Source organism: Phalacrocorax aristotelis, chromosome 12 (assembly GCF_949628215.1).
Source record: "Phalacrocorax aristotelis chromosome 12, bGulAri2.1, whole genome shotgun sequence".
In the NCBI taxonomy this organism is placed as follows: domain Eukaryota; kingdom Metazoa; phylum Chordata; class Aves; order Suliformes; family Phalacrocoracidae; genus Phalacrocorax; species Phalacrocorax aristotelis.
In genome coordinates, this window is record NC_134287.1 from 13943272 (window position 1) to 13965042 (window position 21771).

The window sequence follows — 21771 nt, forward strand, 5'->3', positions numbered from 1 at the left end:
ACAGGAAAACAGGAGCATCGGGAAAAGATGATGCAGCATTAACCAGCAGGATAGACATAAGTGTTTGGCAGTAACCATTTTCAGATCTTTGTCACAGCTGTGCAAAGGAATTTCAAAGGAACTGTGGAGGATAACTAGGTAATTTTGAGTGTTTCATCACTGTATCCACAGCTCTACTGTCACATTTTACTTGTCCTTCCTTGGATACTCACCTTCCCAACAGAATGGATTTAGGATTGTACTTTTCCAGGGGCTGTTCAGCAAAGCCCATTCCTTACTCCTGGCAGTTCTGCTTTCAAGGTGTCTCCAGCTTCCCACAACATTAGTGCAGGGCTGTTAGTAGTTTTATTCAAACCCTCATCTTTTTCATCCATGATATTATTATAACACAATCTGTCCTTTCTTTTAAGAGCTGACAGTCAAATCAGATAGGTATAGTTTGCCAGTACAGAGTTGTCTATTTTCTTATATTACCAATTATATTTCTCGCCAGTGCTTTTTGTTAAACAAAACGAAAGCAATTGCTCCACAGCAACAATATTTTCAACTTTAAACCCATCAGAAATCCTATAGAGGCTTTGAGCTTGAATTTGCATCTTCCTTTTCTCTCCCGCTGCCCATGTATTGCTATTTCTGTGCTCTCTGCTCTGGCGCTCCCAGCTCGCAGCTGCCACAGCCACAGCACCCAGCCCCAGCAAGCCTGCTGCTGGCTCCCAGGGTAGCCAGGGGCAAGCATGGTATGTGCCATGCTTCCCACCACGCAGAGTAAATTCACCAAACTCTAGGCCTCCAGGAACCTAATAGCAAACTAGAAATACATGCACTACGCTGCCCTCATGACTTCTTGTCATAAGAGCTGGAAAGAAACAGGAAAAATATTGGCCCAGCGATTGCTCTGCGAGAAAGTGCTACTGGAAGCACAAGGTTGAACTCAGGGGATGGTCCCTGTGCTGCCACCGTCTCCTGCTCCTTGGTGGAAACACAATGTGAGTAATCATGAAGCTGAGTGAGGTCTGGCAGGGGCTGGGGTCTCTGGCTCCTGTGCAGGCAGCAAACTCCCAGAAGCACGGAGGAGAAGAAAGAGGGGAAAGGAAAAATTGATGGGGTTGGAGGCCAACACACAGCCCAGCACAGGCAGATGCTTCCCAGAAGGTGCCTCCAAAGTAAATACAATTGTGCAAGCCAATTCTGTGACACGTTGGCAGAGAAAGCCAGACTTTTCTGTTTCTATTTCATATATATCTGCTCAAAAGTGCATGTTTTGGATGCCCTGGGGTTGCACAAGAAGTTAAGATCATGCCATCAGCTTCTCTCCAGATCTGGACTTGCAGTGCCCACACTTTGTTCTGCAGAGGAGAGGAGAGGCTGTGGTGCTCCAAAAGCCAGTGAGGTTTGTTCTTGTGCTAGGATGGCCTTTCTGAAAAAAAATATTTCTTTTTTTGCCCCCATCTCAGCCTTTCACCGGCTAGCCAGTTCCCAGCCCCTTCCTCTCCCCTGTACATTGCTTTTAAGCCTTTTCTGTTTTCAGAAATAAAGTCTTTTTTCAGGCCTAGCCTCAACGTGTCACGGAGCAGCCCAATGCCTCAATTCAATGGCAAATTGCAGACAGGAAAGTCCCACAAATGAAAGGCTCGTCACAGAGTCTGCTCCACCTTCCTGACAGCACAAGCTGCGTTTTCTGCTTCCCGAGGAGCAGATCTCCACGGCCTCAGCTAACAAAGCCAGGTCTGGTCTCTGTCTGGGGAAGACTGGCTCCTTTCCCAGTTCTGCTTTGACTACTCTGACTGACTTTGTCCCTGCTCAAAAGTTTGCCCTAGCTGATGACCCAGCAGGTTGGTAAGGGAACAGGAGGTCCTTCAATGTCCCTGTGCCATTGCATGTATCAGGTCCCTGATGGTCAGAAGACTGAAAAAATCAAATGAACCATCTCATGTTAGAAAATGTATGAATTTTTCATCCTTATATATATATATATGAAGGATCAGGACCACAGCCGACATCCTCGGTGGCCGTGTCTGAGATGGGTTCCTCGCTAGTCACAAGGCACCCACACAGAGGACAGTGCCCAGTGGGGAGCTGCTCCTCCGTGCCCTGGTGCAGCACCGCGGGAACAGGGCGCCAGCGCAGGAGCCTGTGAGGCTGCTCTGAGTCACCCTTTGGAAGGGCCTTGCTTCCTTGCTCTCTGATCCAAGGCTGCTTTCTTGGCAGAAACCTCCCCCAGCAGTTGGTGGTAAACTCAGTGCTTTGGGTTGGGAGGGCTGGTAGGTTTGGGTTTTTTCCAGTGTTTGCTCTGATACACAATTAATTAAGCGTAAGTGCCTCCATTTATTGCTCTCTAGGGAAACACTTCTGGCTTGCATGCCCTGGCCTTTGGGGACATTTCTATTGTTTCAGCTACTGCCAAAGCCAAGGAAAGCTAAATCATGCTCTTCTTCAGCATGATGGGAGGGAACTCACCCACCACCATGCCTTAGCGTGGCCTGCGGTTACCCAAACATTGTCTTTAATGAGAGACTCGCTGCAGTGGATTTGGCATTATAAGGTGACCACTACCAGCAAGGTCTGGGCTCTGTCACCAGCCCAAGCAAGGTCAAATCGGTTTGAAATAGTTGACTGGTCTTTCACTGTCAACAAGCAGCCTTAGAAGATTGCAAGGGAAGTCTGAGAGAAGGAAATGGTTTGACGTAATTCAGGTAACAAAAAAATTTAATCTGCGGGCCTCGTGCTACAGGCTTACTGCCAAATCTGTCACATCTTTTTTTCAAGGGCTTCACCTGCCTGAGGAGCAAAGGTAACTTGATCCAAGGTCCTGGATTTGTCAGGCCCTGGATTAGAGGTAAGCCAATGTTTCTGAAGCGCCAGTGTGGTAGTCATTCCCTGCTAGCAGCCCATCTCAATGCATTTAGTATCAGGGTTGCATGGCCCAAGAAAAAGCACAAAGGCTTCAAAGCACAGCGCCTGGGACTGCGGATACCCAGACCGATGGCTGCTCACTTGGCCAGATCGGATTATGAAGCAAAGGCTTTCCTCCGCCAGTGCTTGCTGATGGAAAACGCCTGCTTGGCTCCAGCTGGATCTTTCTAGAGCCCAAAAATGTGTGATTAAAGCCAAGCAAAACAAGGGGCTGCGGATGCTGGGGGAGAGTTTACCTGGAGCAGTGCAGGGGTTTTGCTGCCAGCCATCCTGCCTTGCTGAAGGAGCTCTGTCTCCGCAGCACCGAGGACGTGGGAGCTGTGCAACCATCTCTGACACTGCAGGTCACACCGTGGCGTTACCAGGGAAAACACACACCCCTTGCTTTGCCTCAAAAGGCTGAGCAGTGACCTGCATCGCGTCAGGAGCTGCTTGAACAGTTGAATAACCACACAGCTTGGGAGCAGGTGGACAGCAGTGGGCAATAACCTCACCCCTGGGACAGTCCTGTTTCCAACCCCACCGCAGTGGAGTCCTGTCCCCTACACAAGCCGTCCCTGCTGGTTGACTGAGGGCCAGATCAGACACGTGGCAAGGGGAAGGGACCAGGGAAAGCACATCGCGAGCCTGGTTGCCAGCAGCCTATGTCACTCCTGACTTTAAGCCCATGACAAGCTGACAGCAGCTTGTTCTGATTTCTCACTTCAGCTTAAGGCTGAAGATACCTTCTACATCCTTCTCTGGAAGGGTGAAGCCCTTATACATTTTCCAGAGTTCATCTAATCAATATTTCTGTGATAATCTAATTATTAACGTGAAGCCAGACCAGCTGATTAGTACAAGTCACTTACAGCATTAACAGGTTACAGCTCTGAGCCCAAGGTCAGTGTTTTTCAACCTCTTTGACTTATCAAAGTTTCCAGGGAATTTGCAGACCCACAAAACAGGTTTAGGAGGACCGGTGCTAGGCTTGTTTTTTCAGCCCATAACTTGGCCATATGCAGCTTTTACCCACAGTGTTGACGTAAGGGATTTTCACCTTCTTCCTCTCCCCTGTGCCAGGCACTGACTGGAGTTAAAATAATTACAGATCTAATAATTTTTTGAGTATTTTTAACCAGCTGCTTTCACAGTGAAGCCTCACAAACCCTTCTGTCAGGCTGCAGACCACAGCTTGGAAAACATTGCCCTGCATTCGCACCTTGCTTCAAGCCCTCTCTAGAGCCAGCACTGGTTCCAGAAGAACTGCAGGTTGGAGAGTCCAGGGCAGCATTTAAGGACTCACCAGCCAGCCCAAAGGGAACGGCTGTGGCTGCTAGGCTGTGCTCACCTACCTCAAGTAAAATACAAGCATTCTGGTTACAGCTCACAGACTTCTCCGTGCTTTCATCTGCTGCTTTTCCTTATTCCACACACGAGATTATTTTTTAAACAGAAACTCCTTAAGAAGCCCATAGACGTTCAGACCAGAATGGATTCAGCCCTTTAGTCAGTGAGGTGCTTTACTTGAGCGGTTAGAACAGCGGCTGCATGTGGTAAGGAGCCCTGCAAAACCTGAAGTCCGGAGGATTTCCTGACTATAGGGCATCCACCACAGCAGAACGCAACAAACACATCTAACAGCATATTTATACACATTGGATGAGAACAACTTGTTCAGCAGCACTCTTCTACTGCAACAGTTACATTTATGTATGCAAAAATCTTGCAAAATCTGGCGCAGACCCACTGTGGTTTAATGCAACATAGCCTAAAAACAACTGCAACAACAAACCCCCAACCATCCCTCTCTATTAAAAAACCCTTAAAATAGAACAGGGAGAGAGACAGAAAATAGCAGTGCTGATTTCCTCTTTCGCAGCCATCTAGACAAGTAGTTGGGTTCTATATTTATTACCCAACAGCTCCAGTATCAGACTACCTTGCTTCAGGACTGGGTATTTAACACTAACGTGCCATGAGAACCCTTCCTCTGCACAGAGTTGTGCTGTGTCAGCCTGAAATACAGACCTGTCTATAAAACGGGGGTGAGAAGCTCTTTGCCAAACGGCTACTTGCAAACACCACCAAAGCCCAGGTTAGTATTTGAGGAAGTTCAGCTTCAGGCTGTTGTTTCCAAACACCAGCACTAAGTACTTGCAGAGCACAAGTAATTCTTGATTTTTGGTTACATCTATCTGTCAGCTGTACCTGCTATCAGTGGAAAAGGCTGGAAGAAAAATGGTGAACTGCAAAACAATTCTGGCAAAGGGTCACACAGGTAACAGTAACCAGAAAACTTACTGGGAGCCCTCCCACCGATCCTGGGAAGCTAGTGTTAGCTTGCCATTAAATTTCAACAGGAAACAGGACACCTTCTCCTCTCATTTAAGGTACTCTGGGAGATACTAGAATAAACTCTATAATTTAGCCCCTCATGGTCTTCTTTTTCCCTTCTCCTGTCTCCCTACAAGGGCAGGACAGCCCACACAAATGATTCCCAGATTTTTAATGTAAGCATAGCCACAACGAACAGCCAGCAATCTGACAGCACCACTCTTTTTTTTTTAAACAATATCATGGTGAAAAACCAAACTACATTAAGTCTCTGCAAGGGAATAAACCAACCTGAGCAGCAAACAGCATCCCAAATGTGGAGCTGTGGCCAAGGGAAACAGCCCTTGCTACTGGGACTATGTGTCAGTCAAACTCACATGGCGTGAGGAAAGAGAGGACTCTAGCATCAAGGCCCCTACTGGGATTGGCCACAGCTCACAGCAGTACCTAACTGTATCACACCAATTGCCTGTCCTTAGGCTGGAAAAGCCTCACACGTTCCCAAGAGCTGAAAGTAGAGCATCAAAGGTGTACAGCCCTGTTTTCCCTGGCTTTGCTGTTAGAAGTGCCTCACAGTACCAGAGGCAGGCGGCAAGGATGCACTGCCACCTCTTGTTTAGACAGTGCAGTAGAAAAGTACAGGCTGGCAGCAAGCACTGCCCTGCCAAGCCCGGGCAGTAGCAATGCCTTTGCATATCATATTATATAGTTACAAAGAGTTATACCCACTTGAGGGGAAACAAGGAGGTCCGTTATGGTCCCCTCCCAGCATCCATGCTGGCAAGAACAGTTTACTGGCAATTGAGCTGTTTTTATCCCAGAGTCGTTGCTCACAAGCATCACGAGGACATTTCTGCACTGCGAGAAGGGGAGGCTCCCACTCACTAAAGATGAGTGCCCAACACGAAGCACCTGTTGCTGCCACCACAGGCCTCCGTCAAGAGCTGTCAGCACAACCCAGAGTTAGGCAGCAGTAACTCAGCAATGGTACAAACCACAGACCCAAACCAGGCTTTCACACATTTGTATGTTTATTATTTCAAAGTACAATATATACATAATGTATAGTGATATCTTCAAAAACTTTATACAGAAACAGGTTATCTACAAAATTAAATCAATAGACACTCTGTATATTCAGACAACATACATACATATATTGGAAGATTCAACATGGTTTGTTAGAACACGAAAATGGGAAGGAAACCCCAATCCACCTTGGAAAAAAGGTCTAAATACGACCCAGCTCCCTCTGCAACGCAGCCACCCACCCTCCAACTGGCTTCAGGTTGTTGTGGAGACACGGTAAATCTGATTTCTAGTGCCACCTACTGCTGATATTTACCATCACATTTGTTTCCACTGAGCAGGAAGGGTGAAGGCCCATTTGAACAGGCCTTGCTCCCTGAACCCCTTCCTAAATTCGTGTCTCTGCAGCAGGCGGGCACTCAGCTTTACACTTGATTCAGTGGAAGGCAGAGATCTGAATTTTTTTTTTTAAAGGAACCAAAATATTATAACGCAAAAATATTTCAAGAGAGCAGTTTTTGTAGCTGGAGATACTACAGGTGTTGCGAGCAACAAGTGAAGACGGTGAGAACATATCTGAGCAACAAATCGATCTCCACTATTTCCTGGAGACTAAAATTAAAAATACGGCACAAGTCTATGTGGCAGAAAGTCAGTGATTTCTATAGGATGAAATGGTATTCTTCAGTTCAGGGGATCTGGCTTTAGACAACGTTGCTGGGTTTTACAGAGGTTAAAATAGCTTAGGCAGCTTTCCTGTAGGGCCTCTAACAACATCTGGATGTGCAACGTTTGAACTAAAAGAGCACCCTGAGTATTTAAGAAACAGCTGTTTAAGCCTGTAGGACACAACTAGCTACAAGCTTGAAATTTTCAAAAGCAGCCTGTGGCATTACATGTCTAACGGACACTGAATTTCAGTGATAGGTATGTAGCTAACTGCTCCAGGCTGCCTTCAAAATCAGTTTATCAGTTTCTCTCTAAAACTCAGTTTATCTGAGGACAGTTTTCAATCTCAGGTTCATAACATAAAAGGTTTAGAAAACAAGAGTAAGTGAAAAGTGATTGCTACACAAGCCTTGCACCCGCTCTGCACCAGCTGGTGCTCACCTGCGTGAGCCCCCCCCCCAGAAACACACCTTTTCACAGAAGTGTTCTTGTTACCTGCACCAACAGCACTACGCTCCTGACAATCTGCCCCATGGGAACAACAGGCAGGTGGCTCACCAGCAACGTTTTTATGGCTCATACCCCTCTGCCTGTCAGGAATGAGCAACATCATTCAGAAAAGTTGCTGTCATTTATTCATCACATTCTGGGCTTACTGGAAAGAGGGTCATTTGCCAATGTGGGAGCTAGAATGAAATTTCCATCTTTACCAAGTATGTTTAAAATAATGCCTGTAGAAGGCTATTTTGGTCCGTGAAGATACAATGCACAATAAATGATGTGATATTTTAGCTACTTTGTGTGTCTCCATAACCAAGAAAAAAAAAAAACAACCAACTGAAAAGTTACTAATGCTACAGAGAGGAAGCAAGATTTCCAGGAGGGCTGGAGGACAGCTATCTAGGTTTCTCAAATAACTTAAAAGGAGAAACAATCATGCCAAAAAGAAATAAGAATTTCCACAATGTCATTGCACTTATTCCATCTGCACCACATCTCTCCTTCATTCACATTGTACACCCGGAGAACATACATTGAATGATTACAATATTAACATGGTATCTAAAATACTGGAATCATTCAGCTGAATGCCTGAAAATATCCAGAGATCTGTTACATTAAAGCATGAAAACACAAATTTACGAGAGCTAAGCTATGTTTTGACATGCAAATTGTTCCAAATACTTTCTTTCAGCAGAAGGTCTAGTTCAGTCACAAACAACCGCCTGTTCACTTCCTGGAAGCTGGTGACAAACCTGTTTCAGCAGAGCCAGGTATTTTCGTCTTCACATCACTTAACAGTAAAGCAGAGGTAGTCCCATGACTGGACTGGTCCAAACTCCCTAACACTTCAGATAACCACTGCTTTCAGGAATTAGAAAAATATATGTATAAAAACCCACCCAGATTAAAGGCTCACAGTTTCTACAATGCACGGTCAGGTTTTAAATAATTTGTTTCTGCCCTCCCTTTGTAAAGCAATACTTAAGCCTCTGACACTGAAGGGACCTGCCATTCAAGACTCCTGAAGCTCTTCGAACCACAAATCAGGTCTTGATCCCACAAACTTCCAGAGATGCCTATCTTTAAGGTAAAAAGGAAGTCTCACTGTCTTGAATCAAACTACTCAAACCAAATCAGGCCCTTTTGCTCAATTCGGCTCACTACAAACCTCAAGTGACATAGTGGCACCTGAAAAGGGAGCACACACCCCTCAGTCACCTAGATGCTTTGATAAATCATCCCTGTGTTGCCAGACTCAGGCTTCTTGTTTTGCGTATGATGCAAATAGTGCCAGTGGTAAGATTAGATTCCCCACCCCACCAAGTATCCTTTCTGATTAAAATACCTAAAGCATTGCTATTGTAAATGTACACTGAATCTTTTTTCATGATAATAGGAAGTTCAAGTATTTAATAAAAACAAGTATTATTTACACTGTGATCTGGTCAATTCGTTTTGGTCAAAAAGGCAATAAATACAGAAATCTATGCATTTACTGCTGGAATAGAGTTATTTCAGATCCTGTAAATTACTTATCCTGGAATTAAGATGTGAACATGACGTTGTGACTAACCAGAATCTTGTCACCTTGATATTCTTCTTCCATCACCCTCTCAGCCGCTGAAGGACTAAGTAACACTTCTTGGTTCATGCCATTTTGACCAACTATTTCTTCACAACAGTAAAATTAAGGACTCATACAGATTTCTGTGCCACTTTCACAATCCAACCAATAGATTAAAATGCCATTTAGATATATTTCCCATTTCTTACCATTACTTTCACTGGCTGGCCTAAGCCACAGTTAATGAGAAAACTTAGTTTCCACTTGTTTTTGAAAACACATTTTCCGATCATCTGAAAGCAGATGCAATCATGATGTCTACCTATACATACATAACAATAGGCAGCTAAAACACCTACTTTAAAATGCTGTTAGTTATGCAGAAGGCCAGAGAACTTTATTAACCAATTATCTGATATCAGACTTTCAAACCGTATGTCTGAAGATCAAGGGTTTACAAGACTTGTTGAATTTACATTTGTTTCAATTACACACACTCATCAGCTGCACCAGAAAGCTTCTTAATCCCTTCCTTTTACTATTGTTTCACTTCTTTTCAATAAAGAAACTGACCAGTTGATTGTTAATCTAAAGCAGAAAATACACAATATCATGGCCACCACTCAAAAACCAGAATTTTGTGACAAAGCATTTTTCCATGCATATGTCAAAAACGCTTAATCAACCTAAGTGTCAGAAATAATATGCAAGAAATGAAATAATGTCTGAAAGCTCTTAAAGCTCAGTAACACTGGATATGTTCAACAGCAACTAAGACATAATTGGTTTTATTTTTTCAAGCTCCATCATTAAGAGACTAATTATAGAGTGCAGAAATTAAAATCTCACTGCAACTCACTCAAAACATCGTATGCACTGCAAAGCATCTGTATGTCATTTCAAATAAAAGTGTAAAGAAATTTAGTGTATAGTGAAGTTCAGCGACACCTCAGGCTGGTATTGGGTAGACAGAACCACGCTGATGCCAAACCCTGTAGATCTCTCGCATGAGTAAGCCTGTATGGTTAAAGGATGTATATGCAAAATACCAGATGCTTGTGCTGGCAGGTAATTGCATTTCAGGAAAAATGTAAAAAACAGTGGTCTGTAGCACCTGCCTTTTTTGCATCTTCATGTTGGTTATTCCATAAAAGTTTTAATTAAGTCTGCTTTATTCTCTGTTCCAGTTCATGCTTGTGTTTAATGAGCCGTTCTATTTCTGTTCCTAGAGTTTGAAGGTTTTCCTTTGGGGGATAAAAAAAGCATAGGGTAAGTTATACAGGAAAAATGAGTCAATCAGGACAGAACACACTAATAAGTGAAAATTGTCAGCAGGTTGATACTTTCAAGTATCCAGAACAAGCACATATGATTAGACAGAGTTTGAGAAAAAAAAGCTTATTTCAACATAGGATGCAAAGCTCTCAGCAAGTCTTTTTTTGCAGTTACTAATATTCTACAGGCTGTCTAGGAAGTGTAGCATTCAAGGGGAATGAGAGTCACAGGAAGAGACGTCCAACTTCTGCAGCACACTGCAGTCCAGCTGGCAGCCTGCACATTTTCCAGCCTGCCACCTTTCCCTCGCAGCAGAGATGCTGCCCCAACAGCTCAACAGGGTACCCAGCTACTGGCGCTGGCACAGGGCCAGGCTCCACGTGACGGGGGAGAGCATGGTGAGCCCCTTCCCCGCTGAATGCACAGGCAGCCCAAAATTTATTTCAGGAAGCAGCCCACTAGTGCAGCATGCAACGAGGGTCTCTAAACTGAGGTTCAGCATGGATCATGTTACAGAACTCTTTGGTTAACCCAATGCTATCAGTCACCAATTCGCAATGAGCTGACTTCTGAAAAGCCGCCTCCTTTTAACAGCATGCACCTCTCTGAAGGCGGTACCTCAGAACCAGAAGAATGTGCTGAAGAACTGGCATAGCTACTCACTTTCAAGGTAATATTTTTCAGTAATGTATCTTCTAACACAGCCTGCAGCTTCCTGTTTATCTCTAAGGAGAGTTCCAATGTGAGACCACTATCTGCGGGATGAGATGTATAGAGAGATGCCATAATCCCGCCCCGTCTACTCAAGTGTACTTTGTTGAAGTCAGAGGCCTCTGATGATAGTGTTCCAGCCTCTTCCCGCAAGATGTAACTCTGAATAATTCTGGGGGGGGAAAAAAAAAATTAAAGAAACATTATACCACTACAAGGCAGTGAAAAGTCAGACATTGAAGTACTGCAGATTCCTGACACAAGAGTCATTTTATTTTCAAGCAGTTCTGTATCACTGAAAAGGCAGTAAAAATCAACTCCTGCAACTTCCAGGTCAGAGGAAAACCTGGGTTACCCAAGTACTATAGGATATGCTGGTAAGCTGAATCACTACAATGTACATGGTTTACGTATTTAGAAGTATTTTGAGAAAGTAATATTGCTACTGGAGCAAAAAAACCAGTACTTAAAAAATGCCTCTCTACTTTTCTTTGCTGAAAGACTCCAGACAGGGAATATTAAGCTTTCTACAGATGAGACAAAAATTACGAAGTCTCAGCTCAAGCGCCTTCACAAGCTGTGACCACGTTCTATGAAATGGTACCAGATGGGCATAAACGTATCGGCTCATTAAGCAGGGGCTGTACTTAACAGATAACTGTACTTCCCAGACGAAGGTATATGCCACAATTTCTTCCCCTCCTAACTGAAGTTCCAGACGTCACCCTGTAAGGTGAGATTCACATGTAAGTGGAATCTTGCCTCACACATTAAATACTGACCACCTTCAGCTCGGAGAAACTGTTTGTTTGATCTGCATGCCAGACTACTCTCTGGAATTATGAGATCCTCCTTCCAAAACAAACACTTGCAACCAGCACCCTTTTAAGCACATGAAGAGAATGGACACTTCTGTTAACCAGTGGCAGCAGTCCACCTCAAATCAGGCACCTGCTGACCGTTTTGCTACCAAAAAGGCACTTGTACCACTCTATTCCTCCTGAAAAATTTTCGTAATAAACAACTCGCAATTACTGTAACTGCTGGGGAAAGATAAGGAGAAAACAACCTCGGACTGACCTCACCTTTGAGATCTACTGTCATTGTAGTATTTTTATGGTTTAAATATTTTCATTTAGACAATTACTTGTCTTACATGAAATCCAGAACACCTGTCTCGCACACCAGCTCAACACCAAAAAAGTGCATGAACAGAACTCAGAACATACTTTGTTTTTTTCCTGATTTCCTCCACCAGTTGTTTAATGTGATCCTCCATGAACTCCATCTTTTCATTTTTTCGAGCATGTGCCTTCTGTAGCCTTAGTATTCTTTCAACCAAGACAGACTTGTCCACCTCTGGGAAGCTATCCACAGCTACCGAAGATCCCGTATTCTCAGGTGACCGATCCTCATTGCTGCTGCGCGCATTAAGGGACCCTGCCAATATATCCGTATTCATAAAAGCTCTTTTTGCTTTTATACCAGGTAAAACGTCTTTACTAGTGCAGTGCGTGCATTCCTTATGTTTAAGGAGCTTAGGATATTTTCTTCAGAATGTCCGTTTTCCTTATATGTTAGTGGGTTTTTATACAAACAATCATTATACCATTTAAATGATACATGCTGAAACAGCAATGTAGCCCCCTAGCATGGACACAGTCCCTTGAGCATACTTGCTTCAGGAATGCTTATTCCTGCATAAGTACCTTCATATTCATTAATATGACTTTGTACAAGACTGAGCTGATTTTAGAAATATCTGTTTTGGAGTCCGCTAAAATTACAGCACTATGAAAACTGTACAGACTGACCAAAGCCCTATGTATAAACACTCTGCAGCACTGATCACTTAGAGCTTTAAACATTTTCTTTTCTTTCTTTTCTTCTAAGTATTTTTCTGTCTTGTACAGCGATATTACAGGACACTGACAGAACCAACCAAATTTAAAACCCAAAGATATTGAAGAAAACAGATGTTGTTTTCAGTGCTAAAGATAACCGCTTTACTTCTAACTGGATAGAAAGTAATCAATTTTATACAAGTACACTGATGCCTCTAAACACACTAATTGATTTATCATTTACACAGTTGCAACCGTCAATAGTGCAATTAAACAATGTTGGAAGCCACTGCTCATTTTTGTTTTGCCTCTGGCAGCATTTAAGAGGGTCCTCTCTCAACTGGAGTTCTCTGAGCTTCCTCCAAACACAGATGCAACAAAATAAAAAAGGCGGGCATTTTAAAAGAACCAAAGTACATAAAGATTATAAACATTAAACTTTAATCTCCTAATAAGAATAAGCACCTACAACTGCATTCAGCCAAGTGCGTTTCGGTGCTTAAAGGCTGTTTTGTCAGCTTTAATGGGAGGCTGCCCACACACTACATATGCACAAACCACAGAAGGAGCAAGGCTCATGGCAGCACCCCATGGCAACCTTATTAAGATCGAAGGATTGTTTTGGCCGCCCTGTTATGTGCTATATTACCTGATGAACTGGAACGGCTCCCCATGCTGCTGACTTCTTTGTCATAATTACCATTTTCCATCTGATCCAATTTCCTCCGTGCTAAAAGTATAATAAATTATGGTTACCAACAGGAGATTAAAACCCAAAAACCATAGTGTTACGCAAAATACAAAAACTCTAATCCTCTCTGACCTGCACTAATTTAACATGGCTTGACAACTGAAAGATAATGGTAGCAACTAAAAACCTTAGTGAAAAAAAAAAAACAAAACCAAACAGTCCCCCTCCTCTCCCTGCCCCCAGCCATGAAGCACCTGGATGCAACATCCACCAAGACCCCTACACCCTGCAGCAGTTGCCAGTTGAAGGGGGTAATGTCGAAGACAGGCTTAACTGGGAACAGTAAGACTTAAATTTGATTTTACTTTTGATTAGGGCTGCCATGTAAATAACTACAGAATGGCAACTCTGTTCCGGGACCTCATAACTGTATCACTACTGGGAGCTGAGTGTAGTGTTTGTGCCAGAAGCACCGCTCGTTCAGTAGGGAACAAGAGGGAAAGGGCACAGCTGTTCACATATACACAAAGAGAGACATAGAACTTGTCTGCTCAAAGCCAACAGGATCTCTTCTTTCACATAAATTTCAAACAGATTTGATTATATTTCAATTTATTTGAGTTCAGAGCATATGCATTAGTGGGTATTTAATGATTTCTATTTGTTGACAAAATTAGTCATCAGTCTCTCCATATCCGTCTTTAAAAACAGAAGTGCTCTGTTTAATACACTAAAAAATAACTGTCACCAGCAATTCCTGATACAGTCAGCAACTAGAAAACATCTAGCAACTTTCGAATATACTCCCATATGGACCAAGACCCACACATACACATGACATTTCAGTAGTCACATATATGATAGCAAAGACCAAACTCTTTTGAAATAAATCTTTCCTTTTATATCTAAGCCTATTACAAAATTTACATTTAAGACTAAAAATTGACACTAAGGCCTGTTTCCTGTAACTGCAGTTTCCCCAAGACCTAACTTGCTCGCTCACTCTCATTGTCTTTAGGGACAGCAGGTGCTCGAAGGGCTACACTCAGTGCACAAACGCAGACGGGACCCTAGCCTCTATGAGACACTGTAAAGGTGCTTATAGACGTGGCTGACTCATTATATCTGAAAATTATTTCAACCTAGCTGAAGTTGTTTCGTGAGATCTTTCAGGTTTGCTGCATGCTTGCGCTTCTGGGTAGCCAGTTCATCTTTCAGTTCATCCACATGGGTCTTCAGTGCTGTTAGTTCTTTCTGCTCTGAAGCGAGCTGAGCCTGTAGTGTCTCAACCTCTAGCTTTCGCTGATCCTCCTCCATCTGCAACTTGGTGGCCTGAAATTGTAGTCATATTTTCAGTCTTATACAAAAAAATTCCAGCCTATCACCACTGTTAGTGCCTAACTCAGCACTTTATTTTCGCCTGTGAATCATTCACATTTTACATTATTTAGGCTACACTACCACTGCAAAAGAATTACTGCAGCACTGCACTGAGCTGCACAGAACCCTGAACTAGCTCCAAAGCATCTACACAAGGCAGTGAAGAGCCATGCAGAGCTGTACAGTGCAGTCACATACCTTCTCTGACACACTAAGTTTATTAAAGATCACATTTATCTCATTGTACAAACAGGACCTAAGAAACAGTTTACAGTAATAGATTTCACAGATTACCACCTTTTAATTGTTTCAGTGACAGCTGCAGAGAGAGAACTATTTCATGTCAGAAAGCCAGAAAGACACACAGTAACACCCCTTCATTCCAGCGCAGCGTGACTCAGGATTTCCTTCCCCTTAGAAACATGGAGGTGTTCATATCCCACTGCTATCATTCTACCAAACTGGCAAACTCAGTGAGAAACTGCAGTCAGGTAAGTAAAGACACAAGATGGAATTCATGTGCTACATCTTTACCGGTATCACACACCCTACTAGTGCAAAAAAAAAAAGCTGCATACTGTACTCACCAGATCATCTTTAGTCTGTTGAACACATTCCAGCTGATTCTGCAGCTCTCTTTCGCTGTAAGAAAGCTTATCCAACTGGCTCTGTAAGGAATTGTTTTCAGACTGAAGCTGTGCATTCTTACTGGTTAATTTTTCAGTGAATATCAATAGCTCAGATTCTCTTTTCCGACTACCTTCAATGTCCTTCTGGAGATCAGCAATCAGAGAATTGACACCATCTACTTCTTCCTTTAAAGCATTGATTTCTTGCTCATCTCTGTCAAAATAATTGTATCTTATTAGGGATAAGCTGAGCTTAAATATATGAAAACTTACTGAAATAAAAGCATTCAGGTCAAGACCAAATAAGGCCGAGGAACAAATTAATGACCTTGGGGCATCTGTCAGTCACTGGATGGTTTTAAATGCCAAGGGAGTTTACAGATTCCATTTCATTACATGTTGCAGTGCTGAAGTAACAGATATCTGTATCCCACAGAAGGACATGCAGTCATTAGCTCCTCGAGGAAGACAATTTCTCATGAGCTTCAGTACAGGGTATAAACAAAACCCTCAAAAACAGATCCTGTAGATAAGAGGAAAGCCTGCAAATCCAAAGGTGGGCATTCTGTAAGAGGACTTGTCTTTGCGATGGGGAAATACTCCAGTTTTGAGCTTCTCCAGGACAGTAGTACAGTGACTTCTGAAGCATCCTTATCCAAGTGGTACAGCTCCAATTCAAAGGACCTATCTTACTCCACTATCCCTCCCCCAATCTTCTACGAAACAAGTTCTTGTTTTTACTGAAGCATTCCCACTAGGAGACCTTTGATCTATCACTTGCAAAGTATTTGATTAAGAAAGGCTGTATCTTCAGTTATGGTCAACACTTTAGAGAAAATTATTGAAATTAATTCCAAAATTAAGTAGCTGTTAAAAAAAAATTAACAGACTAAAAATGTCCTCCTCTCATTTGCTCTTGCAATATTATTTCATTAGTTCTTCAGTCACAGGATTTTCTACACCTTTCTAAAACCTTACTTTCAACAGAAAAACCCTCACCTCTCTTTCTCACAGGGAGTGTGTATATTCCAATTTAAAATAAAATTAAAGTTACACAATGCAAGGGCACACATCTCATTTAATTCCCTGTCAGATAGTGTAATTACCAGGAGGCTCAATTCACTTTAAGCCAACAACCCCATATCAACATGCTGCTTCTTTAAGGACACCTCCCTTCTGCCTTCTCTTCCCTAGGCTGAAGAAACCTGCCTCCTCTATTCTTTTCTCATCCAGAAAACAGGTAAGATTTTGTGTGTATTAAGATGAAATTCCTTCCATTTGCTTCCAATAAAATGAAAGGCAGTAAGTTTGTTTATTGTATACAATAGGAGAAACAGAGGTCAAGACTCCAGGACTTCTCTTTCATAGGTGATAATGGGAACTTACTGGTCCAAGTTTTAATTCTCCGGTTGAGATTCCACAACTTTAACATGTTTCCAGTACTCCTTAGAATGTTTGATAAAGATGTAAAAGACAATATGAAACTTGATGTATGGATAGTAAGTGTTGTATGGGAAGGACACACAAAAAAATTTGATCCAAATTGAATAGGAATGAGAGACAGACATGCCTCAATTTCCAAGAGGAAAAGATAACCGGAAAAACACATTTGTAGTTTCACACTGTGATCACAGTCACTTTAATTCATTTGACAAGATCCCAAGTGAAAAATAACTGTTATTTATCAAAGTGTAAGCTTTGGTTGTTTCTAACAGATTGCAGTTTCTCTTGAAAGAATGATGACACGATGCCAATACAGCTGACCAGCAAATGGAAAATGCTTCATTCTCTAAACCCTGAGGAAGGCATATAATCACTGAAATATATTTCAATGTTAAATAAGAACTGTTTAAAGGCACAGGAGGGACACATGGGTGGTTCTGGTTATCTAACATTTGTCTATCTCCAGTTATGCAACACCATTAGAATCAGTAAAGTGGACAGCATTTGTATATACTAGGTCCATATGTACCATACAGAAACATGACTACATTCAGACAGTCCTGAACTGTCCACAAACCCTACTCTTCTGAGATTATCTCCCTCACATTCTTAAATGAGCAAACTTTGACATAGCAGAACAGATTCCAGTCCACGAGAAATACAAGTGCTCCCTACTATGTGAACATGGCATCTGTCAAATATATAGAATTGTTTTTGTTAAATACTTTCATACATCCATCAAAATTTTGAAGCAATCTTTCAATAAAATGAGCACTGGGTAGACACCTAGAAGACAAAACTTCCTACCAAATATGCCAGAAAGCAAGCACTCCTTATTCTCATACTGAGAGATTTAAGAATCAGACTTATCAGTCTCAATACTCTTGTAAGAGGCTACCAAGGTTGTCTCCAGTACTACCAATATTAATTTAGGTTAGAAAAACACTTAAATTAGGACATGGACTCTTCAAATTACAATACATTTTAAAACATCAAAAATTTCAATTAAAAAACAAACCGCACTTTCCAATCCCAGATAGTTTTTTAAATCATTCCTCAAAGTGCATAGCTGTACCTCTGATGTTGATCCTGCAGATGATCTACAGTCTTGACTCTGTCCAGCAAATTCTGAATTTCAGTTTTCTGTCTGTTAATGATTTCTTTATACTTGGATAACTCATCTTCTGTTCTTAAGCGCTCATCCTCTAGGCACTTCACCTAAATAGAAAGAAAAAAAATTCAGAAACTATTCACCCAAACTTCCAAGCTGAATTATTCTTATCAAATATCTAGATTGTGGTTCAAAGTTCCTTTGTTATTTTTTGACAATTCCAAGTGGCTTGGAACAATATCCCAAATATTTCAGATCAAATAGAGTCAGAAAAATAAACCGACAAAAAATTCAACAAGTGTGATAATCATTATTTTTGTCCAAAGACTTAAACTTAAATCAGTCTAATGGACCAGGATAAGACATCATCTTTCCCCAGCTACCAGGCCAACCTGCATCTTCACAGGTACGTCTCCCTCCCTTCTTCTAAGGTCCTACTGAGCTAAAACCCTGCTCTGGATAGAGGCTGGCATGCTCACCTATAGCCTGTTCAGAAGTTATGGATAGCATATACTCCTTACCAGAGGTCACATGTATGACCTCTACAAAACTAGCCTCACAAGTAGCAAAAGTTACAAGTATTTTTTATTTTCCAAAGTTACTAAATTTACAAGATATTTACTAAAATGTTTCTCACAACTTTTCAGTCAAATGAGGTGCATACCAGGAAAAAAACCCATTGTTGTACTATGAATCACTTGATACTCCCTAAGAAAGGCTACCCAGAGTCACATTATATACCCCATCTAGACTCATGCCAGCCAATCTCTAATCACACTGTTTATTCCAAAAGAAGTAAAAATACAATTAACAGATTTAACATAGCCTTGTTCCAAAACACAACGCTATGCCTTCAGCCCCACTGCAATGGAACACAGCACACTTACCTTTGTTCTCAGTGTTCGAAGCTCATCCATGCCTTCTTTAAATGTTCTCTTCAGGTCTTCCAGTTCTTTTATTTTTGCATGATGCACCTTTTTAAAGAGTGAGAAGCTCCTTGAGAAATCTAAATGGACGGTGACATCTCCTGGGATGTCAAAAAAACCTAGGCCAATGCAGGCCACCACAACAGCTTAGTGGGCTTACGGCACAACTGGTGCCGTAAAGGTTTGTTCTATTCACAAAGCAAAGCAAAGCCTAACAGCGTCTTTATTCTCAGAAGAACTGAGAACAAAAGTGAGATTACCCACTCTGGTTTTGGGTGGACAAATCTAAGCCACAACATCCCCTGCGGAAAGTTCTAGACAAACCGAAGACGGCATATCCACATATGAGCTGGAAGAAGGTATTAAATCATTAGAGAACTTAGCTTTTGGGCTAGCAAATCTCTACACAGAACAGAGTCTGTTGCCTGTCTCTCACTGCCATATACCTTGACAAAATACTGGTTGCTCTAAATTACAGCAACATTCATGTTTATAAATGAAAGAGCAATTACTTCATTGTCATTACATCAACCTTTTCCCATAACTTTGATTTTAAAAATTACATCCAAGGTAATAGCTAAAAACATCCTCCAAAATCACGCTGGACGCAGACACCTGGGCTGTAGTATTAGGCCAAAAAGAAAAATGTTTGGCAAAAAGTGTAAGCAGCTTAAAATAAGATTGCCAAAATTAAAAACTCAAGGCATTCTTAACTACTAAGTTGCCAATATGTTGCTTCTACACACCGCATATTTACCTCCAGGTGATCAGACTTCTCCTGAATTTGTTTCTCTAGTTCTCCTTTAGTTACTCGGAGCTTTGCATCCAATTCATTTGATTTAATTTCTTCTGACTCCTAAAAGGATTGAAGATATTTAAGTACAGTTTGAGTTTTATACTCCCCTTTCTGGTTTTATGAGCATACGGACAGCTTCTCACATCACTGCATCTCTTTTCTGTAGGTACATATCTAATAATTCTGAACATGCCAAGACAGACCCCAGACTGCATGCCAATCAAGACAAACATTTTCCCTTTTATTTAACAACTTTCCAAGTAAAGAAATCAGCAACTAGTCATCTCTGCTTTGTAGCTAGCACAAGATAATTCTTTCCTGCTACAGCTTAAGAGAGAAAAGGAGGAAAAAGACTCAGATGCTAAATACTAATTCCACCTCCTGAGAAAATGTGCCTACTTGATAGGTTTTTATCATTTCTTGGCAGTTTCTCCTTATCTGGTCTGCTTCTTCTTTTGCTTCAGTTAATTTTGTCGTTGCATCTTTGAGGCGTTCTTTGGTTTCCTACAAAAACAGGAATAAACAATGGGTTAAACCTATTCATCTAACTTAATCTGACAGAAGTGTTCCTCATAATAAAAGTTTCCTGGAAAGAATGAACAAAAACGAACCCCACCCCGTACAGCATTATTTTTCCTCTTGCTTCCATTCATCTATTACTTTATGCAATTTTGTTTGTTCCAATACTGAAAGCACAACAAAAGGACCTCTTGGTTATGTGCCATGTGCATTTTCAGATGATAGATTTAACTCTATCACATAAACCAAACTAAGACAACAGTTAAAAAAAAAAACCAAAAAAACCCCAAATTAGAAGTTGATCACCAGATTAAACAGAATCCCCCTCATACACCCTCCCAACATTTCCATTTCTATATCGCTGTCTTTAAGAGAGCTACTCTGACTTTTGCTGCAGGTATTCAAATTTAAAAAAACACTTTAGAAACAGATTTTAGTACTATATAAAAAGTAAGCTGTATAGCAACTACATTCCTCTGACTGTATTTTCATGTCATGATATTCAGTACCATTTCACTAACCTTGTGTGAATCCATTTCTGTTTTCAATTTGTTCTGAGCCCATTTTACTTTTATAACATGAGAATTTATTTCCTCTTTCAATTTTTCTATTTCTCTGTTGAGTCGAGTGGCTTCACCATCCTAAGAAGATTTCACAGATTTTATTTTATAGTTTTAAATCATCCAGTGCTTCTACAACAAGACTCCTGCTCAAGAGTCAAATGCAAAAGCATGCGGAGACTTGAGAGCTCTCAGTAATGCTTTAGCCCATAATCCAGCAAAAACACCCATCAGTGTTCTGGTTTGAACAGCAAGGTAAGGCTGCATTGCTCCTAATATATGTTGAGGTTACATAACTGTTAAAAGGCAAAGCACAATCTAGAGTCCTGCTTTAAAATAACTGTCTCCTAGGTAAGCTGCACAGTCCTCTTTGTTCTGTTTTGCAAAAGGATGAGGAAATAGAGGTTCAAAGTGGTAAGGTCATATATGATACAACACTACAGACAAAAACTGGGACACCAGTGGAATGGTATTACCAACTATACAAATGCACGATTACTCAGAGCAAAAGGTATGCGAGTCAAATCACTGGCCTGTAATCAGTGCCAAGAAAGGGCGTTAACAGAAGCACATCGCTGGCGTAACCTGTACCACTATCCACAAAACACTGCACTAAGCCGCGTGTCCAAACTGTGTTTCTGCAGCAATAGGTTTGTCTTACCAAAAAAGTTTAAAGCAGTACTGTACGAGGGCAGTACAATTCCTGTAAGGCTCTACTGTAAACCCCAGTAGTTAGGAAGAGAGATACGTGTTAAGTTTTGTTTGGGAAACCTGAAGTCAAGCTCCCGCTTCCTGTTCACGTGAAAGAGAACACCGAGGTGATTTTTTGTTTCAGAAGCATAATTTTTAGGACTTTTAGCAAGATGTATTTTTCTGATCATTTTGTGCAGA

General features: G+C 41.6%; 1 protein-coding gene across 5 annotated transcripts in view; it reads right to left on the minus strand.

The window, feature by feature from the left end:
• Positions 1-6242: 6242 nt before the first annotated feature.
• CCDC186 (coiled-coil domain containing 186) overlaps positions 6243-21771 on the minus strand; it is a 39017-nt gene continuing 23488 nt past the window's right edge. For 4 of the 5 annotated variants that reach the window (XM_075108304.1, XM_075108305.1, XM_075108306.1 and 1 more), the window contains 11 exons: positions 20842-20961; positions 20201-20305; positions 19763-19861; positions 18967-19053; positions 18044-18186; positions 15484-15739; positions 14659-14848; positions 13475-13555; positions 12211-12421; positions 10934-11153; positions 6243-10239 (listed from right to left, as the gene is read on the minus strand). In XM_075108304.1, the coding sequence (XP_074964405.1) occupies positions 10156-10239; positions 10934-11153; positions 12211-12421; positions 13475-13555; positions 14659-14848; positions 15484-15739; positions 18044-18186; positions 18967-19053; positions 19763-19861; positions 20201-20305; positions 20842-20961 (1596 nt within the window). In that variant the 3' untranslated portion in view covers positions 6243-10155. The remainder of the gene's footprint in view (positions 10240-10933; positions 11154-12210; positions 12422-13474; positions 13556-14658; positions 14849-15483; positions 15740-18043; positions 18187-18966; positions 19054-19762; positions 19862-20200; positions 20306-20841; positions 20962-21771) is intronic. The other variant, XM_075108308.1, reaches the window with a different exon arrangement.